Here is a 24377-nt window from a genome sequence, read left to right as displayed (position 1 = left end):
CGGGAGTAGGATTCCCCCTTTCCTAGTCCAACTAGGAGTCCTTCCATGTAGTGGGAGTAGGAGACAAGGAAGGGGAAGAGGGAAGAGAAGGAAGGAGGGGGCGCCGCCCCTCCCCCTAGTCCAATTCGGACTAATCAATGGGGGCGCCGCGGCCTGCCTCTCCCTCTCCCCTAAAGCCCAATAAGGCCCATATACTTCTTCCCCGTATTCCCAAAACTCCCCGGTACTCCAAAAAATACCCAAACCACTCGGAACCTTTACGATGTCCGAATATAGTCGTCCAATATATCGATCTTTACGTCTCGACCATTTCGAGACTCCTCGTCATGTCCCCGATCTCATCCGAGACTCCGAACTCCTTCAGTACATCAAAACTCATAAACTCATAATATAACTGTCATCGAAACCTTAAGCGTGCGGACCCTACGGGTTCGAGAACAATGTAGACATGACCGAGACACGTCTCCGGTCAATAACCAATAGAGGAACCTGGATGCTCATATTGGCTCCTACATATTCTACGAAGATCTTTATCGGCCAGACCGCATAACAACATACGTTGTTCCCTTTGTCATCGGTATGTTACTTGCCCGAGATTCGATCGTCGGTATCTCAATACCTAGTTCAATCTCGTTACCGGCAAGTCTCTTTACTCGTTCCGTAATACATCATCTCGCAACTAACTCATTAGTTGCAATACTTGCAAGGCTTATGTGATGTGCATTACCGAGAGGGCCCAGAGATACCTCTCCGACAATCGGAGTGACAAATTCTAATCTCGAAATACGCCAACCCAACATGTACCTTTGGAGACACCTGTAGAGCTCCTTTATAATCACCCAGTTACGTTGTGACGTTTGGTAGCACACAAAGTGTTCCTCCGGTAAACAGGAGTTGCATAATCTCATAGTCATAGGAACATGTACAAGTCATGAAGAAAGCAATAGCAACATACTAAACGATCGAGTGCTAAGCTAACGGAATGGGTCAAGTCAATCACATCATTCTCCTAATGATGTGATCTTGTTAATCAAATAACAACTCTTTGTCTATGGTTAGGAAACATAACCATCTTTGATTAACGAGCTAGTCAAGTAGAGGCATACTAGTGACACTCTGTTTGTCTATGTATTCACACATGTATTATGTTTCCGGTTAATACAATTCTAGCATGAATAATAAACATTTATCATGAAATAAGGAAATAAATAATAACTTTATTATTGCCTCTAGGGCATATTTCCTTCAGTTTCATCTCTTCCCAAGTGTCAATGTGGTCACGGACTAGCAGCAGTTGATTTTATTGTAGTTGGTTCCACCAAGTGAGTGTGTAACCAGAAAACTCAACACAAGCAAGGTTTACTCTCTTCGGATCAGCAAGGTTATGGATACGAAAAATCTGATCACACTGCTCTTCCCAATAAAAATATGCATCGTGGTCTTCCTTTCCTGTGAACTTGGGGATGTGCAACTTGATTATTGCTATGTCATCTCGACCAACTCAGACACGATGTTCTGCACGACGCCCATCTTCAGCAGCACGACGCTATGGGACACCATCATAATCATCAAAATCATCTCCATGACCACAAGCAACATGCTCATGAGGGTCATAGTAGTGCCCACAAGGACCATGGCCTCACCCTCGAAGTTGCCCTCCTCACTGCCCTCCATGAGCAGCAGCCACACGTCCACCATACCTGTTGTTATCATCCTCCAAGGCACCGTCGACAGCAGCATGCACGGAATTCTCATCCCCAACTTCCTAAAGTGGGTCAATAGGGTGTTGTCGGTGTCGAACCCTATCGCCACCTGCTGGAGGTCACTCATGAAACATCCTTCCAAGTTCTCGAACCATGTTTCGTAATTCCTGAAAATCGGCATGTGTGACTGGGGCATCTTCTTCCCCATGGTTTTCTCCATGAACACTCGATCTAGATCCTGCCATGTTAGTAAGGCCAAAAGTGGAATAGGGTAATTCTGTGGAATCACACAACCTCACCTCTTACTCATCAAAGTTCTTATGAGTTCACATCAGATTGTGCTTCTCCTGGATGTGTTAAAGCAATTAGAAGACAGGAATAAAAGAATTAGCTTAGGTTTTTGGTGGAGCTCGTTGAGGTAAACAAAAAGGGGCTTGTGCTGAAATCAAGTTGATGCAAACCAAGAAAATATGGGAATAGATCTGTTGCACCTTTGCATCAAGATTGAAAAACACACAACACACAAGCTTCTGAAATTTTTCTACCAAGCTGAAACTTTTGGATCTTACACAACACTTTCTTTTTCTCTCTTGACTTTTTTTCCACTCTTTTTTTCTCTTTGATTTTTCGTCAATTTTTTTTCTCTTTTTCCAAAGCACAACAACCAAATCTGAAAGCAATTACGAAGATGAACTTGGTGCAGATCTAAAAGATGAAGAACATGCAAGGTATGCAACAACAAGATCTCAGCACCAACAAGGTTTGGATTTATTTTTGGTGGGGCTTTGGACTTCTAGGATAGAAAATGTAGCATGAAAACACTCGATCTAAAGGGATGATAGCAAGATAAACTTGGATAACAGATCCTACCGTGTCAACGAAGGCTCTGATACTAGATGATAGGTGGGAACCCGCTGAATGAGTTCACGCCCGAGGGTGGCTCGATCTTCACGTCGTAGGATCGAATCGGAAGGGATAACTAGCTGCAAGCAGCCGAGATAACTAGCTTTACACCTGCGAAGGTTGGATGCAACCCGTACGTTGGGGATGGCTGGCTGAAACTCAAGAACTCCAACCCGTTGTCCGGACAATCACAGAACCACAAACCGGGACTAATCCACACAAAACGGCCGGAACCGTAGAGCACAAACTAGGGGGAACCAAAGGCTCCTTCTCACGAATCCGAATGAACTCACAAGAGTAAAGGTAGCAAGATCTCTCGGATCTCTCTAGCAGTCTTGCTGCATAAGCTTATAGTTAAATGGTTTGACAAAAGGTTCCTAAGAGGATGGGGAAGACGGGGTCTTATAGTAGGGACAACCTCCCCTTAGTTAGGTGTGAAAATGGTTTCAAAAGTAAACAGGTTTGCATGGCTTTCTTGGGGGAATAAGCAGTCAGCTTTGAGAGTTGTTGGAGAGCTCCTCGAAAATTCGCGAAGCCTTGACAACCTGGACACCTTCCACGAGAATGACTACAGCTTTTGACTCACAACTCCAAATGAGGTGAGGTTTTTTGCATTGGAAAGATAATTTGATGTAGCTTATGTTGGTGTAACCCTATGGCCCCGTATTTTCACCACATGGGTGTGGCACAACAAAACATCTGAGCTAAAAATTGATAGCATCAGCTTCACTTGAAACTTGTTTTCTCCAAACTTGTTCCTCCAAACCGGTTGCTTCAAGAGCTCATAGGTTGTTGGATTTCTTCCATGTGATACCTAAGTTCAACCAACAACAATGTGGATGAAAGCATAGTTGTGTCATCAAGGTTACAAGGTAAATTTAAGTTATCGTTCACCTGGTCACTTATTAGTTTGACGCGGCTTCTTGTGATTGGACCTATAATTGTTGGAGATTTGTCGATGGTTGTGGTGTCCTCATCAGCCCCCCCCCCTTCCTTGTATGCATGCGGGGGTAGGGGGAATGCAGGAGGAGGTGGCGCCCCCTCCCCTTCCTTCCTCCTAGGTGGAGGGAAGGAAAGAGGGGCTAGCCCTCCCCCCTTTCTATCCCTAGGGCCGGCGGCCAAGGGAAGGGGTGCGCCAGCCCCTTGTGGGCTGGTGTGTTCCCCCTCTTGGCCCATAAGGCCCATTAACCTCCCGGGGCTTCTCGGAACCCCTTCCGATGATCCGATGACTATCCGATACACTTTGAAACATTTCCGGTGACCAAATAGCATCATCCTATATATATCAATCTTTTACCTCTGGACCATTTCGGAGCTCATCGTCATGTCTGTGATCTCATCTGGGAATCCGAACAACATTCGGTCACCAAATCACATAACTCATATAATACTATATCGTCAACGAACATTAAGCATGCGGACCCTACGGGTTCGAGAATGATGTAGACATGACCGAGACGCCTCTCTGGTCAATAACCAATAGCGGAACCTGGATGCCCATATTGGTTCCTAAATATTTTACGAAGATCTTTATCGGTTGAACCTTATGACAACACGTAATTCTCTTTGTCTGTCGGTATGTTACTTGCCCGAGATTCGATCGTCGGTATCTTCATACCTAGTTCAATCTCGTTACCGGCAAGTCTCTTTACTCGTTCCGTAATACATCATCTTGTAACTAACTCCTTAGTCACTTTTCTTGCAAGCTTCTTGTGATGTGTTTTACCGAGAGGACCCAGAGATACCTCTCTGAAACACAGAGTGACAAATCTCAATCTCGATCCATGCCAACTCAACAGATACATTCGGAGATACATGTAGAGCATCTTTATGATCACTCAGTTATGTTGTGATGTTTGATAGCACACAAGGCATTCCTCAGGTGTCTGGAAGTTGCATGATCTCATGGTCGAAGGAATATGTATTTGACATTAAGAAATCAGTAGCAACAAAATGAACGATCATATGTTAAGCTAACGGATGGGTCTTGTCCATCACATCATTCTCCTAATGATGTGATCCCGCTATCAAGTGACAACACATGTTCATGATTAGGAAATCTTAGCCATCTTTGATCAACGAGCTAGTCTAGTAGAGGCTCACTAGGGACACGGTATTTGTTTATGTATACACACATGTATTTAAGTTTCCGATCAATACAATTCTAGCATGAATAATAAACTTTTATCATGAATAAGGAAATATAATAATAACAACTTTATTATTGCCTCTAGGGCATATTTTCATCAATGTGCGTTATAAGAAAAAATAAAGACACAACAAGAAATAAAATAAAGACCCCATAAATATGGGATGTGCACCATAAAGAAATAAAGATGGGGTGTTATGGCAAGAAGTAAATAGTGTTGATTATAATTAAAGAGTCTGTGGTATTTTTCTTCCGTTGCAATGCATGATCCCTTTTGCTAGTAAATAAATAAAGGGCAAATGTTTCTACCCGTACATCGTTGAACGTTATTTTCTATCGTGGTCGCACGTTGTTTTCTATTAGGCTTGCAAGACCCGTTATTTCTATTGGGCCTGTAGATGCACGGGCCCTTTTGCTAGCAAAAAAATAAAGGGCAAATGTTTCTACATGTACGTCGTTGCACGTTATTTCCTATCGTGGTTGCAAGTTATTTTATATTGGGCTTGCAAGGCCCGTTATTTCTATTGGGCCTGTAGACGTATGGATCTTTTGCTAGTAAATAAATAAAGGGCAAATGTTTCTACCCGTACGTGGTTGCACATTATTTCCTATCATGGTTGCAAGTTATTTTCTATTGGGCTTGCAAGGCCTGTTATTTCTATTGGGCATGTAGACGCACGGGCTCTTGACTTTGCATGGTTATTGATACATGACTTTAACTGTTAATATATACCAGAGTACATGGATTAACACATGCATAAATGACATCATCATCGTATTTGTCTTGCAAAACAATTTTATTTTATAAGTCTTTACACTAATTTTACAGACATAGACATACAATAAGTGAAAATCGTAGTCAAAGTCACGCAACAAAGACCAGAAAAAATGAACCGCACCTTATATTTTGGGAAATGGTACTGTAGCAACATACTACTGAATTTACTGAGAAGCATGTATCAGTGAGTAGGTCAAAAAAAAAAATCCACGGCAATTTCAACTGAATTAACAAACTGTCGTGATGCCAAACTAAACATGCAATTCCAACTTTAAATCTTACTCCTACTCATCATAACTGAAATTCTCTCCCCTCCAACCAGCAAACGAGACAGCCGTGAAGCAAAGCATTATTTCCTTCCGTACGAACCCTAAATACCGGCACGCACCGGCCGTGCAACCCCCCTCCTTTGACGAACACAAAAAGGCTTCTCCAACCTGTGTCGATCACACGCTGCTTGGGTCGTTGCTGGGCACATGATCCAAGCCGGTCGAGCGTACTGCGTACGTCCCCCGAGGCACCACCTACCTACCCATCCCCCAACCACCTCGCATCTACGCGCTTGCCACCCAGGCGCCAAGCTGCCCGGACGGCCTGTATAAAGCGCGCGCGCGTAGCCTGGCCACCCGTGCATCTATATTCTCTCCAAGTCTCAAGCGTACGTACGTCGCGAGCAGATGGGCGCCGCTCTCGTTCCTCTCCTCGTCTACGTAGTGCTCGTGGTGGTGGCGGCGGCGCGTGCCCCGGCGGCGTCCGCGGCGCCGCGGGCCTTCTTCGTCTTCGGCGACTCCCTCGTCGACAACGGCAACAACAACTACCTCCTCACCACCGCGCGCGCCGACGCGCCGCCCTACGGCATCGACTTCCCGTCGCACCGCGCCACGGGCCGCTTCTCCAACGGCCTCAACATCCCCGACATCATCAGTAATGCAGTACATTCCATGCCTCCATTCGCCATGCATGCATCTCAATTTCAGATAGGAGAATGCTGCTATGTTGAGCTCGAACTCGAGCACACAATGTCAGGCACTGACGCGGGGACGCCGTCGTTTCAGGTGAGCACCTCGGGGCGGAGCCTGCGCTGCCGTACCTGAGCCCGGAGCTCCGAGGGGCGAAGCTGCTCGTGGGCGCCAACTTCGCGTCGGCCGGCGTCGGGATCCTCAACGACACGGGAGTGCAGTTTGTACGTGCTCCATTTCCCTGACATATTAACATGCATTGACGGCTTATGTATAATGCATGCATGATTGGTCGAGCAGGTGAACATAATTAGGATGGGGGATCAGCTGCGTTACTTCGGGGAGTACCAGCGCAAGCTGAGGGCCTTCGCCGGCGAGGAGCAGGCGGCGAGGCTCGTCAACGGCGCGCTCGTGCTCATCACGCTGGGAGGCAACGACTTCGTCAACAACTACTACCTGGTGCCCATGTCCATGAGGTCTCGCCAGTACGCTCTCCCGGACTACGTAAGCTTCATCATCTCCGAGTACAGGAAAATCCTCGCGGTAAGTCTTCCGGTGAATTTACAGTTGATGTTCCTCCCAAATTTGTGCACAGTGCGCTAGGTAATTAGGATTTTTTTGCGAGTAGGTAATTAGTAATTAGAACGTACTAGTACGTTCAACTGTTTGTTGCTTAACTGCAAACTGACATGGCCATAAGAAGTAAGGGCATGTGGCACGAAGAAGAGAGTGACAGATCTGGTATTTTTATCGTATATTCAAGTTGTTGCTCTAGCTGCAGCCTGACATGGCCGATTCGTGCATGCACGCTGCAATAGAATTATGACCGAATTGAAGCAAGAAGGAAGATCTCCACATAAATGGATGCCAGATTTGCGACTACAGTTCCAACGATCGAGTACTGCTCATGAATTAAGTTTGAGCACATGAAAAAACATAGACCAGCCAGCAGCACTTGATGACCTACCAGTCAAATCAACTGGTGCAGCATGAATCCACACACATTTTGCCCAAGCTGTAAAGACAAGTGTAAATGGAGCCAGCAAAGGGTACCGTAGGTGCAGGGTAAAGACAGCCGTATACACATGGCGACTTGGCGACCGACGGAAGTTGCAGCATTCACTCCTGGCGCGCTGCAGCACGTACGGTGCATGTGCAGTGCAGTGCAGCAGCTTCTCGAATTCACTCGCCCTCCATTCCGAATGAGACCGATGAACTGACACCGCGTGTGCGTGCAGAGGCTGTACGAGCTGGGGGCGCGGCGCGTGATCGTGACGGGGACAGGGCCGCTGGGGTGCGTGCCGGCGGAGCTGGCGCAGCACAGCAGCAACGGCGAGTGCGCGGCGGAGCTGAACCGCGCCGTGGACCTCTTCAACCCGCAGCTGGTGGACATGGTGCGCGGCCTCAACCGCGACGCCGGCGCCGACGTCTTCGTCTCCGCCAACGCCTACCGCGCCAACTTCGACTACCTCACCAACCCGCAGAGCTACGGTAAACACGTGCTTGCCTGCCGCCGCCCAGAGCGACATCCCGCAGAACGCCGCCGTGTGATCGTTGATACTGATTGGTTCTTGTGGTTGCCTTCGTGCGTGCGTGCAGGGTTCACGAACGTGAAGGTGGCGTGCTGTGGGCAGGGGCCGTACAACGGGATCGGTCTGTGCACGGCGGCGTCCAACGTGTGCGCCAACCGGGAGGAGTTCGCCTTCTGGGACGCCTTCCACCCCACAGAGCGGGCCAACCGGATCATCGTCGGCCAGTTCATGCATGGGTCCACCGACTACATGCACCCCATGAACCTCAGCACCATACTCGCCATGGACCAGCTGCAGGAGGGTTCTCTTTAGCTAATTACCACTGCTATGTATTATTAATCCTCCTGATCGATCGATGTCACGTGTACTTGGCTAGAAGTAGTTTGCTCCTAGGGCAGGGTGTGTGCATGTGCGTTTACAGGAGCCAGTGTATTTGTGTATGTGCTGTGTTTAAAAAAGATAGCTGGCCAAGTAAGAGCATAATGTTTCAGTGCCTTTTTGTGCTGCGTACAAATGACACGGATATGATGCAACAGTCAAAATAATGCATTCGGTGCTATTTTTCTGTTCTGCGTGCAAGTTTCTGTCCAAAAGAAAAGGTCACGAGTGAACATTCTATCTCGATGGTCACGACGTGAAGGATACTTGTTACTGAATTAAGTTTATACCTGATTCCTTTCTGAAGAAAATAACCAAATCTTCTTTGAAGTGAATTCAGCTTTGTCCACACAAAAAAAGATGATTATATTGATGCACGTCCTAGAAAACTGCTAAGAACGGAGTGAACTGATGGGATGAACCATGGTACATATAAATGAAATTTGACTTTAACAATTGTTTAATACAATAAATGAGCAACATTGTGGCCATCAAAATTAACAATATACAAAAGTTGGGACAAGCTGCATATTGTCCGATGTTTCAGCTGAGTCACATGATCAATTTTCCCATCCTCCTATGCATGGTTGCATGCTAGAAGAGTAAAAATGCAGGAGCAAAATGCTCACGACGGCTGCAAAAGCACAAACTCGTGCAGCATTCCGACGAAATTTGAGGCTACTTCGCTGCTTCCCATGTTTATTAAGTCAGTGGATTAACTACTACTCCCTCCGTTCCTAAATATTTGCTTTCTAGACATTTCAAATGACTACTACATACAGATGTATGTAGACATATTTTAGAGTGCAGATTCACTCATTTTGCTCCGTATGTAGTCACTTGTTGAAATGCCTAGAAAGACAAGTATTTAGGAACGGAGGGAGTACACATTTACAAGTGTATCTCTGTAGAGCTCTAGAGTAGAGCAAATTAGCCCCATCAAAATTTTACTAATCAAGCACTGAGAAGACTGGGACACCCTTGGCACTGAAAGTGTCGCATTTCACAAGCACTTCCTCTCCAACCTCAAAGTTGTTCTGGCTATTTTCCTGCAAAAACATTCACCCGAATTTCAGTACCAACCACCAAAAGATGACATAACCACAACGGGTTCAAAAAATTGAACAATGTACGAAATACTGCGTGCGGCAGCATTAACCAATAGAGAACACCAGAGAGATGGGTAGGAAATTACCACAAACTTGTGCATTCCACGAACTCCATCACTCAGCTCAAGTACTAATCCATAGGCCCGTATTTGGTAGACCTTTGCAGTAACTACATCGCCCAGCTTTATAGAACCTGAGCGGAAGTTCTTGGGACTCGAATGCTTCAGGGTATTGCTTATTTCCTGTTCTGGAATGGCATTGAGCCCATTACTTGCAGAATCATCAGCCTTCCCTTTATCGAGCCCATTACTTGCAGAATCATCAGCCTTTTCTTTCTTACTTTTCTTGGCAGTTGACGTAGTCGATGCTTTCTTAGGGGTAGCTTTCCTAGCCTCCTGCTGTTCTTTGGTTGGTTTAGATGCTCTAGGGGATGGCTTTGCAACCTTAGAACTTGCCGCCTTTGAACGTTTCTTAGTAGGACCATTTGCAACATCTTGAGCATCACAGTCAGCAGCACTGCGAATTATAACTGTAGGAGTAGAAAATGCAGGCGTTTCCTCAGTTGTGTCATCTTCATCTTTGCTATTGGATGAATTGACATCAGCATCCTTGCTGGGCATGTTCTCCACGGCGGCCCAACCAACAAGGTCTTGATTTGGCAAAAGAGTAGCATCCTCACTTGCTAACTCCTTTTCAGGCCGATGGGAATGGGGTAGGTTTGCTTTGAGTGAAAGTTTAATATTACCCCTCACGTCCTGTCCAATGCATGTCAATGAGAGCGCTTGACCAACAGATATAATATCCGTGACTTTTGAAACCTGATGGAAGAAAGGAAATAAAACAAAATAAACAAATAATAGTTAGAACTAATTAAAAGCTGCTTTGCCAGTATATAGAATACAATGGAGAACTTATAAATGCGGTGTAGAAGGTAACAAAAACTCTGGTTCATGGTTTTTTGTGGCACAGTATCATTGCTCCTTGTCTATTATAGTTATAGTGAGTCAAGGCAGTAAAAGGAGGGGCATCGCAAGCACCACTTTCATTCAAAAGGAGAGCAAAGAGGAATCTCTATTAACAGAAAGAAAAAAGCAGGAGTCTAAACTAGGATTGGTGGTGGACCAACCCAATCTGTTCTTCAAACCAAGTAAGAAAGGCTTGAACCAAAGAGACCAATCCAATCCTGGAACCAAATATTCTTTAAAGAATTCAAACGGTATCAGCAAACACTTTTCAACTTGAGTACCACATACCCAAAAATATTCATGCACCCTCCGTTAACAAATGTAAGATGTTTTGGTTATTTTAATATAGACTACATACGGACTGAAATGAATGAACCAACACACTAAAACGTGTCTATATACATCCGATTCAGAAAAAAGTTAGAACATCTTATATTTGTGAACAGAGGGAGTATATTCTGAAGGAATGGCACTGAATTATTCAAGGCAAAGTAAAAGAATCGAGATAGTCAGTCCTATCAACCTTCTACAAAATTTCATGATAAAAACTGGTCCATGAAACAACTCAGAAATGTGAAGCAGAATTTCAAGAGAAATACCGGTTCATGTGATAGCTCAGAAATGTGAAGAAGACCTTGCTGTCCGCCATTGAAATCCACAAAAGCGCCATACTCCTTTATTGAGGAAACAATTCCTTTGTATGTCTTGCCAACTTCAATTTCACGACCCACAAGAAATTCAACCTGCAAAGACATAGAACAGGTTAAACTTTCTCATGTAAAGATTCTTCCTCCCAAACACTTGCAAGGAATGATAAAAGAAGGTGGTGTCATATCTGGCTTAAGCGACCTGCCATTGAATAACTGATACATACCTTCTCAATAGCCTTATCCATAATTGGCTGAGTTTTAGCAACAATAGTGACTGTACCATCACTAACAGATACCCGTGCACCTTGAGAAAATGGAAATTAGTTGCAAAGTTAGCTGCCTAAAATTCTTACAAAATACAGAAGGGATAGCTAAATGAACTACATACATGGATTCAAATATACAAGTTACGAAACAGAATGGTGACAAAATATGCCCATATTGAGTTTCTTTTAGAATACGTCCATATCCAGTTAATCCTGAAGGGAACTTGAATTTCTGACTTTGGCTTATCACAGACATGCAGATCTAGACCTCCACACAGAGTGACAGCTAATAGTAACAGCCCAAAAGCAAATCTGTAGAAACACAGCCCAAGGAGTATTAACATCAAAGAGCGTGGTTTTATTTTTACACCCCTACTGCTACCGAGCAGATGATGATGACGCCACCCCAAGCTACTTGACCATATATCAGGACTTGAAATGAATAAGCCATTTCGTGATGACAGAATAAAGGTTGTATCGCCCATGTTTTAGACATGACAGTAGCGTACACTTGTTTTTTTATTAGGGTGTGAAATGTGGATGCGCTCCGTTTTGGAAAAAAAATGTGTATGCGCTACAGTGAAAAGATAAAAATATGTGAATCTCCAAGCACGAACTCACGTGGGATCTACAGGTGGTATGTAGCAACATATGTTCCTATCATCAAATGAAACAATCTGTATCAGTATTTTATTCTTATTATTAGTCCAGGTTCTGCAACCATAAAGAAAAACTTCAAATTTCAAAGAATGCAACCCTGCAATCAGTCAATGCTCAGCTGAGATTAATCTTTTAGTCTTTACAAATATCAAAAAGTATTCATTTCATTTCATGAAGGGGAGCCTTGGCGCAAGCGGTAAAGCTGTTGCCTTGTGACCATGAGGTCACGGGTTCGAGTCCTGGAAACGGCCTCTTGCAGAAATGTAGGGAAAGGCTGCGTACTATAGATCCAAAGCGGCCGGACCCTTCCCCGGACCCTGCGCAAGCGGGAGCCACGTGCACCAGGCTGCCCTTTTTTATTCATTTCATTTCATCTAGGCAGAGTCGATGATGGTTCTTAGTGTTGCCTTCAAAAAATCAATTCAGTTTTTCTACAACGAAAAAGAAAAGTGCAAACAGGATCCAAAATAAGTTGCCAAAAACTGAAACACATGTTATCAATCATCAAAATAATTTGTGGCACAGCAGACAATTACAAAATTCCACAAACTAGTACTCCCACTGTCATAATATAAGACGTTTTTTGACACTGTCAGTCTCAAAAAACGTCTTATATTATGAGACAGAGGTAGCAATATTTAACCCTCGCGTCAAATGTGACATGAATAATGTCTTAAAGAAGAGCTTAAGAGACGGCATGAACAAAAATCAGGTAAAACCTAGCTTTATACCTGTATCTTGCTCAATTTTTTTCCTGTGGAAAAGCAATTTCCTAAGAGAATCACTGCTGAAGCTCAGTGTGGCTGCAAATAGAGAGGCAATTGTGACATCAACAAATCAACCTAACCTAAAAGGGAACAGTGAAAGTGCATCAACAAACCTAATCGAGGAGAACTTCCATCATTGATAGCACGAGCAGAACTTATTTCCTGATCCATGCGATCAAGGATTTGATTACGAGCCTTTCGTGCAGGCTCCAAACTTTCACATACTATGTCCAATGGTATTCCAGCAGGTTTTATATCCAGCTGAATAGCAGTAATACCTCTCCTTGTTCCTGCAATTTTGAAGTCCATGTCACCCAGGTGATCCTCAAGACCCTGAGTACATCGATGGCCATGATTAGTTCAGAAAGGAATTTTTTGCTCTAGCAACATATACAGTTAGTCAAAATCTGACAAGGAAAATGAAGAGTGTCTAAGACTTACTAAAATATCCGTTAATATACGGTAACTAGAAATATCTCCAGTAGTTGGGTCTGTTTCACTGACAAGACCCACTGAAACACCAGCAACATGCTCCCTTACAGGTATCCCAGCATCCATTAAAGCCATGCTTCCTGTCAGTCACCATTTTGAAATGCATGAAAAGCAGAATTTATAATATCAAAAAATAAAAATAAACTTCAGAGCAGTTCAAGGACATCACATTGACGCTGGAAAGGCATTTTTATACCCAGATTAACAGATGAACCCTAGAAACCTATTAAACTCAATACAAGATAAAGTCATTTTAGAGGTCTCTTGGAAGTGTTACACTTGCTAATCATTTAAGATATTTCTGCATTATAGACATGATAAAGGCAATTGTAATGCCTCTCATGGCTTTGCTACAGAGCGAAGCACAGACCCTTGATTCATTTTACATAGTGCAGGACATGATGTTGCAAAACTAACGCGTTTGCAAGTGAATGGCATTCCATCACCAAACTACGGATGAAGGTCAATCAGATAAAATGGCATTTAGTTCTAATAAAATAACATCTCCAAGAGTTCCATTTTGTGTATAATAGTAACACTAAATAAAGATGCGTACCTCCACATACTGATGCCATTGATGTTGAACCATCAGAGGCCATGACTTCTGAATTTACCCGAACAGTATATGGAAAGTCACCTTCTGGAGGAAGCACAGCAAGTAGTGCTTTCTCGGCAAGAGTGCCTGCACAATAGAAAAACAAAATTGCGAAATTGGTGGTATTCATTTTCCCTCATAAAACTTTCAACACAAACTAAGGCTGAAATTAGAAAAGCTGAACAGGAGAAAAACAAAGGAAAACACAATCACAGATCAAGAACTTAAATATTGCAACAGATGCCGTTCAGCATATAGTAGAAACCCAAGTATGCACACAACAAACCAAAAGTCTACGCTTTGAACCGCGCAGTTTGCAGAAGTTCCCTAGGCTATGTATTCTTTAAAACATGGTACTACACATATCTCTTTACGGACAGATAAGTTCTTTAAACTGCAGCTCTGCACCAACAATGAAAATACGTACCATGTCCAACTTCACGTCTATTCAAACCCCCACGTTTGGCAACTTCGTTTATTGAAAATGGTGGAAAACTATAATGAAGCATGAAACGCTTTGTTGGTGGGCCAACAATTGAATCCAATCGCTGGGCATCACCAGGAGCACCAAGGGTAACTGTACATAAAACCTACAAGCAAAATTCGGATTATTCATGTGGTGTATACATATTCAGATTTTCTGGTGTGCCATTGTGCTAGAGAGAGAGAGAGAGAGAGAGAACCTGAGTATCTCCACGTGAAAACAGTGCAGAACCATGCAATATCGGGTATGTGCTTGATTCGCAGTACAACGGCCGCACCTCATCAAGTCGTCTACCATCGACTCTAAGGCCTTCTTTAATTATTCTCTTGCGTATGACCTGCACAAAAGAAGGGCACAACTCTTTATGAACTGAAATAATATAAGTGATTCTACACACAAAATTGCACTGAATGAAATGCTATCAAGTGATGCCAATGATAGATGGTAGCTCCTCACAACTTTCATCTTGATATTAAAAGCTAATAAGCCCAATAACTCAATATAATTTGCACAAGTTCTCAGAGTTTTCCGTGTACTACTGGAACAGAAAATTTATCCTGAATTCAGAAATAGAGGTATAGAAGGATAGAGCAAACAATAGGTCAGGTGAATGCATAGGGACCAGATCTTTCGTTTACCAATTATAAATTACTCATGCACATGACTGAAAACAGAGGTTTGGTACAATGGATGCAAGTTTGCCAAATGTTAAGAATTCGCTATTATAAAGAGATCAATGTGCTCGGTTGTTTCTATTGCACATACATTTGTGCATTGAACAGATAAGATCAGCAGATGTTACATAAAGTTCCAGATTTCAGTGTGTAAAATGAGATATGACAGAATCATTCATTTAGGCACGGCAAAAAATATGATTAAAACATTAATCATTGGAGTTAACATTCCTCATACTGAAACAGGATACCCATGAGCTACTAGTAAATGTGTACGTGCAATGCACGTTGTTATTACGTAGTCTATTAATTGCACGCTCATATTAGGTTGGATATTAATTGCACGTTAATTACATGATTAGTGCTGCCGTTCATATTTGGTACGGCATTAAGTGCATGTTAAACATGTTGAGCGCTCGCCATCGGAGTAATCTAGGTCGTTGGATTGACATGGTTTGATGGTCTAGATTAGTTGGATCTGCCCCTTCAGGTCTTTTTTATATTGGTATAGATATAGATGCATTTGTAACAGCAAGAATGTATTTTCCGCTCATCTATTGACAAAGCCCACACTTACGCGTCAAACAAAGACCACACTTTTATCTATATCTTCCAGTTTCCAGAGAAATCAATGTGCTCTACCTGCTTTCTCACAGTATCAACTGCTTTAGGAAGAAACTTCAAGCTTTCCTCGTCACATTCTTCTTCAAGCTTCTCTTTTACAGATTCTGTGATCTTTTGCAGGGCTTCTCCACGCTCAAACTGCAGGAAATGAAAATATCCAATGAATTCATGGTGCAAGCAGAAAACAAGAACAGATTTAACTTATTACTGGATGACTCCTCCAAAAAGGTAGAGGTTAGTTTTTGATTCTTCATGGTTTTCATGGTTTTTGATTCTTCATGATTTATAGTTGAAGCAGTCAAAATATGGTTTTTTGGGCAACCTTTGAACATAGTTTTCATCATAATATACTTGCAAAAGGAAGTGAAAATGATATTCTAGACAAATCTAATTACATTACTTTCATGAAGTCAATCTTTATCTTCCAAACATATTATTATTCAAAGTTTATAAATATCGACCACACAAAATCCCAGGGCTGGGCAACTTCCATGAAGTCAATCTTTATCTTCCAAACATATTATTATTCAAAGTTTATAAAGATTGACCACACAAAATCCCAGGGCTGCGCAACTTACATTTAGGGTATGTTTAGTTTGTGCCGCAAGTTGCCATGCCAAAAAGTTGGCTAGACACAAAATTGGTTGAAGATTTGCTTGTCAATGGATTGGCCAACATTGGCTAGAAAAATGTACTAAAGTTGGTGCTGGAGCATTGACATGTCAAAAGGTTGGTCATACTCCAAACAAAAGCCAATGTTTTGGCCCTGACCAAAAAATTAGCAGGGCTCACTTTGGTCACGATCCAAATGCACCCTTAGAGACGGAGGCAAAAATTGTTAAGAAAGTTCACAATCGCACATTTCCGCTTTTAACTCCACAAACTAGAAAGGAAGAACTTCAACTAGAAAGGAAGACCTGCAGTTAAAAGAGAATACCCAACATACCTTGCCGTATGATTTATCTGTGAAGACTTCCTCAATTGGTGCTTCTGATAATGTTCTGATTTTCTCGTAGTTTTCATCTGAAATCATTGACAGCTTGTACTCTCTTTTCTCTTTGCCAGCTCGCTTGGCCAATCTAATTTGAGGGTCGATATACTTGACTGCCTGAGAATCATAGCCAACTGCATGAGAATATAATTATAATGCATCAACTAAAATAAGAAAGAAATAATACCTCAGAGTGCGCAAGCTTCATTCCTGCTTGAAGATCCCTTTCAGTTATCTCACGAGCTTGTACATCTATCATTAGTGTTTTATCCCGTGAGCATGCATAAACTAGGTTGAGATCACTCAAACCTAACTGCAAGTTACAGAGAAATATACAGAAAATATGAGTAAAGTGAATGAAACCACAATATTTACAATGGATGTGAAAACCACATATAAACTGATGTTAGTTATGGTGCAAATAACAAAGAAATGGAATAGGCACCATGAGCCACGAAACGCTCCTGGGAAATGTTATATCCACAAAGAGTGCAGACGTACACCATCATGGGTACAACTGAGGCACAGTGGAGGATAGATAAAAATGATTACATATTGTAGCACTTGATCGATATTACCTCATCCACTGTTGGGTTCAACACGAAATTCCCATCAATCCTTCCAACACGTATTACTCCAATTGGCCCATTCCAAGGTACATCAGAAAGCATGAGAGCAGCTGAAGATGCATTAGCAGCCATAACATCCGGGTCCTGCTTTCCATCTGAGGAAAGTACATTTACCGTGATCTACAAAAGCAGGATGCAAATCCATCAATGAGTGATAATGCTTGTGCAAACTTCACGAACTTCAGGAATAAAATATTAAACAGAAAAATCACCTGGACTTCATGGTAAAAGCCATGAGGAAACAATGGCCGTATTGGTCGATCGATTATGCGCCCGCACAGAAGTTCTCTTTCCTTAGGGGCACCTTCCCTGCGCATATATGTTGTGGGAATAACACCTTGAGCATATTGCTTCTCTTGATAATCAACCTACAGCCAACAAAATAACCAACATGCTCATCATGGGAAAGATGCAGATAGCAAATGAATAGTGTTGCCTTGAAAATGTGAAGTCAAACATATTCCATTCTTCCTTTTGGGTTAAGCATAGCATATCCCCAGTAAGTTCAATTGGCAATGAGAGAAGTGAAGTACACAATGGGCCTTTAAGCTTGTCCGGGGTGGTCAAGTAGGTCCCTAAACTAGAAAACTGTAGATTATTTAAGTGCTTCAGTGAAGTTTAAGGGTCGACAATGTATTTAGCTCTATCAAATTTTACTGCAGGGTATCAGCAGCTGTAAGAAACAGCTTGAGGGTACTAAAATTACGCTTTATTACCGTGTAGCACTGAACACTACCTGCCCAAAATCAAGCGTGGAAATAGGCAAAAGCTGGTTGGGCAACCGGGATTATGACAATCCACTGCAATGCCACACACAGCCTTAATTTGAACAATCTCTTACGCCAAACTGGTAATTCGCACAAATGAACGCATAATAATTAGTAGTACTGCAACCAAACCGTGCTTGTGAACCATATCGTGCTAACAAAAAAGGAAAAACATGTCGCACAAATCAAATGCTGTAGCTGGAAGACAGTTAAAACTGCGTCAAATGGAAGTTTGTGTATATGCAGATTAAATTGCCACATAGGAGGAGAATTAACAGGCTCTGAAATACACGTCACGTCTACAGAAGGGGGAAAACGATCCTTACGGTTAGAGGGAGGAAGTCCCGGACGGGGTCGGAGGACTTGGCGGCGGCGACTGTGGACAGGACGTTGGTCTCCTCCATGGAGATGACCACGGAGCCGTTGGCGAAGCGCGCCATCTTCCCGGTCTCGAAGGCGATGAGGCGACCCCCGATCTCGAACTCCTCGCGGAAGCTCTCCAGCACCTTCCGCCCCGGCGGCGGCGGCGCCGCCTGCGGGGCCTCCTCCGCCGTGTCGGAGAGGAATGCGGCCCGCGTGCCCGGGACGGCGAGCCGGAGCTGGTGCCGGCGGCGCGCGAGGAAGCGGAGCGAGGCCACCGCCATCGACATGGTGGCGCGCGGGGACTGGGAGGAGCGGCAGCAAGAGGAAGAGGGGTTTGGGCCTGGGTTTAGGGTTTAAGCGGCGAGGCGAAATGGTTGGGCCTTTCGCCGTCTTGGCACGGGTCCGTGCAGTGCAGCGGTCGATCCTGGACCCATGTGTCAGTGGGCCAAATGAACACAGCTTCTCCAGTTTTACGACCCTCACGAGATCTGGACCGTACGAGGAGCGACCGACGGCTCAGGACGCCCGTATCGTGTCGAAAGAAACCCCATTTCTCTCTCTCTCTCTCCCGCACTGATCGCCTGCCGCCGCCGCCGGGAAGAAGAGCTCCGACTCGAAACCCCCCAAAACCCTACCGCGCCTCCTCCCGTCCTCGCCGTCGCCCCCCTCGCTCCTCCGGTATGCCCTTCATATCGCCCTCTCCTGGCCTCGCCTCGCCTCTCCTCCCCTCCTTTCTGACCGCTGATTTTGCCGTCGGGATTCGTAGGAACGATGCCGCTGGGGCTGATACTGAGCTCGATCGGGAGGTCGATGCGGCGGAAGCGGACGTCCTCGCTCAACATCCTCTCCTCCAAGAGGGCGCCCCGGGATTACTACAAGGGCAAGAACTGCAAGCCCACCGGGTTCCACACCCGCAAAGGTGACAAGTTAGACAGCAACTCTGATCTGAACCTAATTGTCTTCTCGGTATCTTATGTCCGCTGTTCGAGACCACAGCTCTTATCACCTTCTGCTTCGATGCGTCTTTTACATTCAAAGATGCAGGCCATGGTCTGGTCGGTTGAGAAATCTAAACGATTTTGAATCAGATAGTTAAAATAACATGGCACAGCGGATCAAATTGGCTCTCAGTTCGACGTATGGGAACTAGTATTTGCCCCATATTAGGAACGAATATGGATGTCAAATGTGAAGTGTGTTGTTCTGAGTAAACCATTAAACCGTATGTGAACCAAGTGCATGCTTACTTGGCATTTGACATCATAATAATATGGTAAAGTTTGGTGAGTGGACAAGGTGCAAAACATTTCAATGTAGGCGGTCTATAGCCATTGGGGAGGTTCATGGGAACTAGTATTAACCATGGATTTGTAAAAACTAGTACCAGGTATTTTCAATCGTTGTTCATGCATACACCATATGGCTAGAAAGAACTGCAACTGTGGAGAGCAAATTCAGCAATTTCACCAAAGAAGAATATAGATACTTCTTTCGATAACATACAAGAATACTGATACAGCCTTGCACTTCATGGAGGAAGAGCCATTCCAATCATGTGCCACATCAGTCTCTCTATCATGGCCACACAAACTTGGAGTTAGGAAAAACAAGGCAGCTTAGAAATAGCAAAACAGTATTGTGATTATATGGCAAGTGAGAAGAGATGTTTTTGGTCATGCCTACGATGGTAGGCTTGTCTTATATTTGTATATTGCCGTGCGGGCATACAAACAGTCATGATCACTAGGTCATGGATGTAGTTACTGATTCTAGTGCTACCATATGAGTTGCAGAAACGAAACAACTAGGAACTGAACAACTAGTGCCTAGTATATACAAGAGTTAATATGCCCCGCAATCTCAACCACTATGAACAAGGTTGAGATTGGCTCTAAAACGTTCCAACATCTGCTTCGTTGATGGCTTGGTGAAGACGTCAGCGACCTGATCTGCTGACGACACAAAACAGACTTCCAAAGCTCCAAATGCAAACCTTCTCCCAAACAAAGTGGGAATCCACTTCAATGTGTTTAGTGCGTGCATGAAACACTGGTTTGTAGTTAAGAACTAGCACCCAGATTATCGCACCATAGAACTGGAGGTCTTGGCTGAGGGACATGAGGTTCTCGTAGAAGCGACTGAACCCAAGAAGCTCTGCAGCACCATTTGCCAGGGCTTTGTATTCTGCCTCAGTGTACGATCTGGAAATATCAGGCCGTTTCCTAGCACTTCAAGAGATGAGATTAGGACTGAAAAAAAATTGTGAACCCGCTGGAGGATCTCCGGTCATCAGTGCAACCTGCCCTGTGTGTCTGTAAACACGCTAAGCAATGTGTTCTTGGACCTCCAAATATGTAGGCCAGTAGCTATTGTACCCTTGTCCCTTGATGAAACGGAGAACCCTCTTGGCTGCTTCCCAAGGAACATTTGTTGGCTGGGAGAGATACTGACACGCCTTGTTCTCAGCAGAGGAGATATCCAGCCGAGTCAATGTAAGGTACTGCAGTGCACTGACCGTGCTCCGGTAGGTATGAATGTCGGCTTCGCCAAGAGGAGGAATGCCAAGGTCATGGGACAACTTCTCATGAACACACTTGGGCGTAGAAACTGGCTTACAATTTGTCATCTGAGTGTGCTAAAGCAGATCAAGAGTTTACTTCTTTTGCGCGACGACAATGGCCCTGGAACTGTGAGCCACTTTAATGCCCATGAAGTACTGAAGCTGGCTGAGATCTTATAACCGGGAAGGTGGCAGCCAAATGGCAAAGAAGATGATCTGTTGCTGCAACAGAAGAGCTTGCAATGACAATATCATCGACATAATAAACCAGCATATGGATGGTGACACTGCCATGGGAGAAGATGAACAAAGATGTGTCCACCAACAGATGTACTGAAGCCAATCACTCAGACGTGAGTACCAGACTGTTTAAGTCCATAGATTGCTTTGTGCAACTTGCATACATGCGTCGGATGAGCACGATCTTCAAAACCCGGCTGCTGCTGCATATATGCATCCTCTTGGAGAACACCATGAAGGAGCATTATTGATTTCAGCCATGACTAACTGCAAGAGACAACAAGCGACGCATGGTAGCCGGTTTGACGACAGGACCGAAATGCCAACGTAGTCGATGCTGTGTCACTGCGTAAAACCCTTGGCAATGAGGCGAGCTTTATACTTGTCGATTGAGCCATTGGGTCATTGTTAACTTTAAACACCCACTTGCAACCAATGAGATTCTGACCAGGTGGGCGAGGAACCAGCGACCACGTTGAGTTGTGGCGAAGCGCTGCAAACTCGTCTTCCATAGCTGAGCGCCACTGCGGATCACCTCAAGCAGCACGGTATGAGACAGGCTCGGCGAGAAGGCGTGTCTATTGGGGTCATAGCAGATGGTGCCATCCGTCGGAACCACTTGATGCGACCACCGTGGGTGATCACAGGCCACACCGGTGCTGCTGTAAGCGGTCCAGGAGCATGAGCCGGAGACGGAGGAAGCCCGGCAGGAGAATGATCGCCAACGTGAGGCGAAGCCGAGTGCTGGGCTGGCCCATCAGATGTTGCACCATCTGCATGGCTACGCGTCGAGCACACTCGATGTGCTTGACGAGGTGGCATGATCCGTGTGGCATGATCCGTGTAGCTTGGGACGAGGTGGCATGATGTTGCGCCAGCATGGATGGGTGCCAGGGGTACAGGGCCAGCCAGAGCAGGGACATTTCCTGGGTTGTTCACTGGAGGGTCAGCGATCAGCCGAAGTCCTGGACCTGCAGCAGGATTATGAAGCAAATATTGCAAATCATAATGTCTCATACTAGCATTCTGAACGACCGGCTCGGAGGGAAACAAAATGGGCTCGGTGAGTAACGGAATATCAGGGGCGACATTGGATGCAAAGGGGAAAAAAACTCTTTCATAGATCACATGATGAGAAATAAAAAAAAATCAGTGGACCTATCCAAACACTATAATTCAAGCTTCTTGGAATTGTACATATTTTTTTTTAAACTGGAATTGTACATATTTTGCATACCCTTGAACAGGATTGTGGAAATCGTGGAGAACGCCCCACCAGTCAGTGGGTTACCTTGGAGGGGGGGGGGGGGGGGGGGGGGGGGGGGTAGGATGTTAGATGAACCACCAGTCCAATATTTATAGGAGTGTTGATAATGATGATGATGTACAAGAATGGTAATACAACCTTGCACTAAGAAATGCAACTGTATGTGCATCCAGCTAATATGAATAATGCTATATTGCTCGGTCATTGTGGAGACCACATGCTGGATAATGCCAAGGAATAATGTACTGGTGATGGTGGGTATTTAGCTGAACTTAGAATCTGGGTAGATTTCGGAACATTGAAGCGTTGTGTATGTGTTAGATAAGATAATTGTTGTATTGATGTCAGCTAAAACTTAGCATGGGTTTCAATGAAACAAATTCAAGATACTATGCTTAAGTTTTTTGTCCATTTGATTTCATTGAGTGTTTTTTTAGTTCGCTATTCGTCCGAAAGCTCCAAGTACCTTGTGATCGGTTCATTGTCTCTGGTACCCTTGTGTAGATGTGACTCATCTACTGAAAGTCTAATACGCTATGCTTCTTTGAACTGTAAACTGTTTACATATTTTAGCTGCAATAGATTAATTTGATTATGTGTTGCATGCCTATACTGTTATACATAAGGATCCAGTTCCTCGGATATTCTATTCTTGAAGTTACTTGGTTCAAGTAAACATATGCGATCACTTTCATGCTACTGTACAACTACAAAAATCACTTTCATGTTAGGATATGACTTTCATGTTTTTTGTATGGATTTCTTTCATGAGAGGGAAGAGTTTTACTATTTTTGAAATGTTGATGTAATTTTGTAGGTGGCTATGTGATGGTGGATGCAAAGTTACCAAGATTCGTGGTCCCTGACTTGACTGATTTTAAGGTGACTCTCATATTTTTGGGGTTTCAATATTTGGCACAGTTTCCAGTTATGTTTAAGTACCAAAGTTGCCTATATGTACTTTATTACAACCTCAATTTTGTGGGAAAAGATGTAGAATATTGGAATATTAGCTCTTTTACTCAGAAAAATAGAGCACTAAAATAGTAAAAATAGTTAGCAGTACCTACAAACAGAAAATCACAAACATATTTTAAGCGAAGCTATGAAACTATTCCAAATTTAGCTAAGAAGAGTTAATGTTCCAAATTTAGTACCATTGCATTGTTTAACCTATATAAGCCAGAGTGGAGAAACTGAAAGTGGGTGATATCCATTCCAAATTTAGCTAAGAGTTAATGTTCCAAATTTAGTACGATTGCATTGTTTAACCTATAAGCAAAGGTGGAGAAACTGAAAGTGGATGATATCACGTGTATTGGGCAAAAAGCTCCCTATGTGATTTGGCCGAGAGAATCATCTTTCCCTTCATTTTATGCCTTTGTGTTGTAACTAATCGGTTTCCTCTTTCTTTAAATAACTGCAGTTGAAGCCATATGTATCACAATGTGCCAGGGACGAACTCGGAGCCTCCTCAACTGAAAACAAGAACTGATATGTTTCTAGATGCTCTAGTTGTTACTTGTTTTACAAGAATGCAATGCATCTTTGCAATTATGTTTTCTTACGGTGCCCATGTTCAGAGAATCTAACCTCGTCAAGATTGCTACGTGTGGACTAGTCGTAATAACAAACTTTGTGCCTCAGCATAAATTCGTTTTTTCTTACCAATGTTGATTTACTCTGCGTTCACATTTTTTCTAGCATTTGTGATGTTCATTTCTGAAGCAAGTGATGCTACAATCTGCTTGACATACATGATACTTGTACTGGATCTTATATAGGTGATCCCCACGGAGCGTGGCGTTTGTGTGCTTGGGTTAAGTCAGACCGTTTTAAAAAAAAGTGCATTTCAAAGTTTAAAAAATAATC

At 43.8% G+C, this 24377-nt stretch overlaps 3 protein-coding genes across 4 annotated transcripts; 2 read left to right on the top strand and 1 right to left on the bottom strand.

The window, feature by feature from the left end:
* The first annotated feature begins 6165 nt into the window (after window positions 1-6165).
* On the top strand, window positions 6166-8594 carry LOC125517620 (GDSL esterase/lipase At5g33370-like). The gene is made up of 5 exons (XM_048682830.1): window positions 6166-6457; window positions 6589-6716; window positions 6793-7035; window positions 7731-7983; window positions 8092-8594. The coding sequence occupies exons 1-5, from the start codon at window positions 6211-6213 to the stop codon at window positions 8334-8336; spliced, it is 1116 nt and encodes a 371-aa protein (XP_048538787.1). The 5' UTR covers window positions 6166-6210; the 3' UTR covers window positions 8337-8594.
* A 239-nt stretch (window positions 8595-8833) lies between these two features.
* On the bottom strand, window positions 8834-18808 carry LOC125513593 (polyribonucleotide nucleotidyltransferase 2, mitochondrial). Of its 2 annotated transcripts, XR_007286041.1 has the most exons (17): window positions 18402-18808; window positions 17521-17676; window positions 17258-17428; window positions 16867-16992; window positions 16635-16796; window positions 15707-15826; window positions 14590-14727; window positions 14334-14496; window positions 13868-13993; window positions 13261-13391; window positions 12933-13152; window positions 12784-12855; window positions 11351-11430; window positions 11076-11219; window positions 9598-10329; window positions 9290-9451; window positions 8834-9128 (listed from the first exon to the last, which is right to left on the bottom strand). XR_007286041.1 is itself a non-coding variant. In XM_048678732.1 (16 exons), the coding sequence occupies exons 1-16, from the start codon at window positions 18723-18725 to the stop codon at window positions 9353-9355; spliced, it is 2964 nt and encodes a 987-aa protein (XP_048534689.1). In that variant the 5' UTR covers window positions 18726-18808; the 3' UTR covers window positions 8834-9352. The 2 variants fall into 2 exon arrangements, 1 of the variants encoding a protein (XP_048534689.1); XM_048678732.1 differs by having other exon boundaries at window positions 8834-9451.
* A 120-nt stretch (window positions 18809-18928) lies between these two features.
* On the top strand, window positions 18929-24176 carry LOC125513594 (39S ribosomal protein L41-A, mitochondrial-like). Its single transcript, XM_048678733.1, has 4 exons — window positions 18929-19116; window positions 19205-19357; window positions 23323-23387; window positions 23932-24176. The coding sequence occupies exons 2-4, from the start codon at window positions 19210-19212 to the stop codon at window positions 23998-24000; spliced, it is 282 nt and encodes a 93-aa protein (XP_048534690.1). The 5' UTR covers window positions 18929-19116; window positions 19205-19209; the 3' UTR covers window positions 24001-24176.
* The last annotated feature ends 201 nt before the right edge of the window (window positions 24177-24377 follow it).

The sequence above is a fragment of the Triticum urartu genome, chromosome 6, assembly GCF_003073215.2.
Source record: "Triticum urartu cultivar G1812 chromosome 6, Tu2.1, whole genome shotgun sequence".
Classification (NCBI taxonomy): Eukaryota; Viridiplantae; Streptophyta; class Magnoliopsida; order Poales; family Poaceae; genus Triticum; species Triticum urartu.
The sequence above is the reverse complement of the archived record's forward strand: the minus strand, read 5'-3'. Positions and strand labels throughout refer to the sequence as shown.

Coding starts and splice junctions, on each gene's coding strand:
- LOC125517620 (XM_048682830.1), top strand. CDS start 6,211: ATGGGCGCCGCTCTCGTTCCTCTCCTCGTCTACGTAGTGCTCGTGGTG. Junction 6,458..6,588: donor CAACATCCCCGACATCATCA/GTAATGCAGTAC, acceptor CCGTCGTTTCAG/GTGAGCACCTCGGGGCGGAG. Junction 7,036..7,730: donor AGTACAGGAAAATCCTCGCG/GTAAGTCTTCCG, acceptor GTGTGCGTGCAG/AGGCTGTACGAGCTGGGGGC.
- LOC125513593 (XM_048678732.1), bottom strand. CDS start 18,725: ATGTCGATGGCGGTGGCCTCGCTCCGCTTCCTCGCGCGCCGCCGGCAC. Junction 17,429..17,520: donor GCTTTTACCATGAAGTCCAG/GTGATTTTTCTG, acceptor CTGCTTTTGTAG/ATCACGGTAAATGTACTTTC. Junction 11,220..11,350: donor TGGATAAGGCTATTGAGAAG/GTATGTATCAGT, acceptor ATGTCTTTGCAG/GTTGAATTTCTTGTGGGTCG.
- LOC125513594 (XM_048678733.1), top strand. CDS start 19,210: ATGCCGCTGGGGCTGATACTGAGCTCGATCGGGAGGTCGATGCGGCGG. Junction 19,358..23,322: donor CGGGTTCCACACCCGCAAAG/GTGACAAGTTAG, acceptor GTAATTTTGTAG/GTGGCTATGTGATGGTGGAT. Junction 23,388..23,931: donor CTGACTTGACTGATTTTAAG/GTGACTCTCATA, acceptor AAATAACTGCAG/TTGAAGCCATATGTATCACA.